We start from the raw sequence: 4,189 nt of genomic DNA, 5'->3' as shown, positions 1-4,189 counted from the left end.
TTAACTGTTCTGCGAACCCTACAGCCAAGACCGTGCTGGAACTTATGGTGCAGACTAAAAACACGAGAACGGCCCGCTCGAAAAGATGACAGGATTTTGAATACAATCGAATAAAGATTTCTCCCAGCTGAAGAGAGCTCAGCCCACCTTTCCTGGGTGCACAGGCCCCCCCAGACAGAATTTAAAGCGGCACCTTTCAGCCGCCACACGCAGCCGGCCAGCTAGGAAAGCGAAATGCCTCTTTGGAGAGGCAACAAGTGGCTCCTACTTTTAAAAGTAAGCGAGGTGGTGAGTATATAAATCGCCACCCGCTCTGCTTCCTAAGCCCTATTCCCCTCCCCGGCACGAGAAACTAAACCCAAGGGACCCGCTGTACCCCCCCCGCCCAAACACAGCGCCTGGTTGAGGAGAGATCGGGACTGCCAGAGGTGAGGGGCAGGGTTTAAAGCATTCGCTTTCAGCGTTCACCGACCCGGGAAGCGGACTTCACCCTTCACACAGCCCTATTGAGTTCTGCACGTCAAACCCCGGTCTAGCCCTCACCGCGCTGTTTTCTAGCCCCGACATTTACATGTGTCCCAAGTAACAGGCTGGAGGGAGGCACTTACTCTGAGAGTTTGAGCAGGGCACCGTGGGGCTGCACCCCCCAACGTACAAATCGCCAGGAGCCAAGGGAGGTGCCCGTTATAAAATTTATTGATCTCTCTTATTCGGGGTGGGGGTGGGGGAGAAGGAGCGTTTCACAAGCTAAAGTCTTTTAAGAAACCGGAGAGACAAACTAAAGCGTTTCTGGCGTGGTAGGGTCAAAACGGCGTCACAGTGAAATTCACAAACCGAGTTACAGAAGTTTACAAGCTTGAGAGGGGGGAAAAAAAAAAAAAAAAAACACAACACACAACCCAAACACACAACTTACTATAAGTTAAAAAAGACTTTGCGTTAGTGACCCGCCCAGCTTCCCCCCCCTCCCCCTCCTCTCTTCTTCGAGGTCGTGGAAGCTACACGATTCGGATTAAGCCTGGAGCAGGACACTGGGGAGAGGGACACTTATTTTGTTTAAAAAAAAAGGCGACAAACAAAAATGTAAACATCTGAGCTGGAAGAAAAGCCCGCCACGTTTCCATTCCACCGCTACACTCAGACTGAAATAGACCAGACCTTTAAAACGGCTTTTGCAAATTTTTTTTTAAAAGAATAGAAGAGAGAGAACGCGCCAACCTATCAGAAACCAGGAAAGAAGTGGCTGCGGTTTTAAAACTTCCCAGGAGACATTTGTGCTCTGTTAGAGAAAACCAGTCCACACACACCCTCCCCCTCCCACACACACCCCCCCCCCCCATTTCTTTTTGTACAAAAAACACACGCGACATCGAACCTTCCTTTTAAAAAGTCTTCCCGGGGAGGTGCATTGAGTCCGAGCCTGCTCAAGCGAGCAGCCAGCTGTCCCCGGAGCGGGGCGAGGTTGGGCTGACGGCAGAGCAGTCTCAGATGTGAGTCAGCGGTACAGTGCCATTGACCCCAGTCCCGGCACTCTGGTAGTGCTGGTGGACACTGTGCAACCGACTGCCCTGCAGGCTGGAAGGGTCTGTGGCATCCCCCCCGGGCGGGAGATACATGCTGATCATATCCCGCAGGTCCCCCAGGCAGGCCCGCTGGGAGTGGGAGGCGAGGGCCGGCGGCGGCGAGCTGGGCTCGGATTTCACCACCGAGCCCATGGAGCCCAGGCTCATGGCCGTGGCGGGCTGCTGGCCGTAGGCGGCGGGCGACATGCTGTAGGTGGAAGCCGCGCTCATGTAGGACTGCGCCGTGGACATCATGGGGCTGTACTGCAGGCCGCTCATGTCGTAGCGGTGCATCTGCGGCAGCTGGGGGCTGTTCATGGCCGGGTGCTGCCCGTAGCTGAGCTGCTCCGGCATCAGCGAGTACGCCCCGTTGCTCCAGCCGTTCATGTGGGCGTAGGTGTCCAGGCGCTGGCCCACCCCGACGGGGCTGCTGACGGCGCCGGCCCCGCCGGGGGCCAGCAGGTTGCCGGGCAGCGAGTACTTGTCCTTCTTCAGCAGGGTCTTGGTCTTCCGGCGGGGCCGGTATTTGTAATCCGGATACTCCTTCATGTGCACGGCCCGCAGCCGCTTGGCCTCGTCGATGAAGGGCCGCTTCTCGGCGTCGCTCAGCAGCTTCCAGTCGGCCCCGAGGCGCTTGCTGATCTCCGAGTTGTGCATCTTGGGGTTCTCCTGGGCCATCTTCCGCCGCTGGCCCCGCGACCACACCATGAAGGCGTTCATGGGCCGCTTCACCCGGTCCTGGTCCGCCGCGGCTCCGCCGCTCGCTCCCCCGCCGCCGCCCTTGCCCGCAGCCCCCGCCGGGCCCCCCGGGGCGGGCTGGGGGCTCTTCAGCTCGCCCTCCAGCATGCTGTACATGGCCGGGGCCGGCAGCAGGTGCGCCAGCGTGGCGGGCAGGTGAGGCCGGGGAACCGGGCGGCTGCGAGGTGCGGCTCCCCCCCTCCTCCTCCTCCCTGGGCTCGCGGGCTGCTGCAAGCGGCCAAACTCGGGGCTCGCCGGGCGCTTCCCCCCCTCCGGCCGCCTCCTCGGTGCGCTCCCAGTGCCGGGGGGAGATGATTGACGGCCTATAAATGAGCAGCCGGCAGCCAATCAGCGCGCGGCTCCCGACAGGCCCTGACGGATGCTAATTGACCAGCTGGTTTAAAAAAAAAAAAAAAAAAAAAGTTGGCAATTTAGGGGGCTCCCGTTCGCGCGGCCCCCCCCCCCCCGCGCCTGGCGCTCCTCCCCCCCCCCCCGAAACCAGGGGGTGCGGCCCCTCCCCCCACGTTACCCTCTGCGGATCTTGGGGAGGGGACAACTTTTGGTCGGGTTTGTTTTAGATTCACCCCCCCCCCCCCAGGCAGGGGCATCCCGCTGCAAACCGCCCCCGGCTCGCTGCTGGTTGCGGGGCCCGGGGCCGCACAAGGGGGTGTTCTGCTGGGGGGGCGGGCGGGGTTTGAACCTCAGCTGCCCGCGGCGGGGGCTGTTCGGGGCGGCGGGGTCCCTGGGCTCCGTGCGTGTGCGGGGCACAAAGGGGGTCGCGATGGCGGGGAAGCGAAGCTGCTTTTCCACCCCACTTCGCCTGCCCAGCCCAGTGCCTGGGGAGCGAGCAGCCCCGGAATGACCCGGGCTGGGGGTGGGGGGTGCCGCAGCGGAGATAAGCTCACCCCCCCCCCCGCGCCGTTGATGGGGGATCCAGGGCGGGGAGACCCCAGCTCTCGCTAGGGAAGGGGACCCCACTCCCCTGCTCTCCCCCGGGCATCTTGAAGGGTGGCGGCGGATCCTGGCTCTCCGATCAAAGGGAGGGGGTGCTGCAATTCCCCTTACGCTACAAATGCACCCCCCCCCCTCGCCGCAAGGCTCTTTGTTGTTCGGGTTACACAAGGACACATCAGCCCCACTCTGAAGCCCAGTGATGGCCCCCAGCATGGCTTGCCAAGCTGGGGGGAGGGGGGAGAGGGGGCTGGTTGTCTGGGCTCTGACCGGACTCCCGGTAGCTCGGAAGTGGGGTGCATGACGGGGGTGGGGGGCTAACCTGGCATGCACTTCCCAGCCCCCCACCTCCTTTCCTGTCTTTGCCACTTTACTTTTTCCAGTTGGCTGCCCCCCCCCCGGGGGGGGAGGGGCGCTTGCCAAAATCCGTTTTCATGGCAACAGCAAAGTCCCCTTGGAGTGAAAGAAAACTTTGTGGGGGAGGCTCGCGGGGGCTGTCAATCAAAGGGCTTTCCTCCACCGCCCCCTTTCTCTCTTTCTCTCTCCCCCCCCCCCTTCCCCCAGCACCCACACCTGCGAGGACAGTCCGGGTCAGGAGCTTCTTAAAGGCATAGCGCTCCTGCAGCCGCCTCAGCGCTCCCTCCGGCCCCCTACCTCACACGGGGGCGGGGGGGGGGGGATCAGAGCCGTGCTCCTCTGCTGTGTGACCGCATCCTCCCCGCCCCCCTCCGTCCCCTGCATCCCCCAGTTTGCTTTGCTCAAACCCAGAACAAGAAACAAAACCCAAGGGCTACACGGGGAAGGCGGAGGGCTGAGCTGTGCACGCAGCTTTCAACGGGTTGAGACCCTCAAGAGTTTGTTCTCAGCTGCGCCCAGGGGGGAGCGGGGGGGGGATCACTGCGGATTGACATCGGTGTGTGAACAGACTGCGGCGTGGG

General features: G+C 61.9%; 1 protein-coding gene across 1 annotated transcript; it reads right to left on the bottom strand.

The window, feature by feature from the left end:
- Positions 1–712: 712 nt before the first annotated feature.
- On the bottom strand, positions 713–2,609 carry SOX3 (SRY-box transcription factor 3). The gene has a single exon (XM_037908813.2). The coding sequence runs from the start codon at positions 2,415–2,417 to the stop codon at positions 1,485–1,487; it is 933 nt and encodes a 310-aa protein (XP_037764741.1). The 5' UTR covers positions 2,418–2,609; the 3' UTR covers positions 713–1,484.
- Positions 2,610–4,189: the final 1,580 nt, after the last annotated feature.

This window comes from Chelonia mydas, chromosome 9, assembly GCF_015237465.2.
Source record: "Chelonia mydas isolate rCheMyd1 chromosome 9, rCheMyd1.pri.v2, whole genome shotgun sequence".
In the NCBI taxonomy this organism is placed as follows: Eukaryota; Metazoa; Chordata; order Testudines; family Cheloniidae; genus Chelonia; species Chelonia mydas.
This window is presented reverse-complemented; position numbering and strand designations above follow the sequence as displayed.

Excerpts from the sequence above, each read along its gene's own strand:
- SOX3 (XM_037908813.2), bottom strand. The coding sequence starts at position 2,417 with ATGTACAGCATGCTGGAGGGCGAGCTGAAGAGCCCCCAGCCCGCCCCG.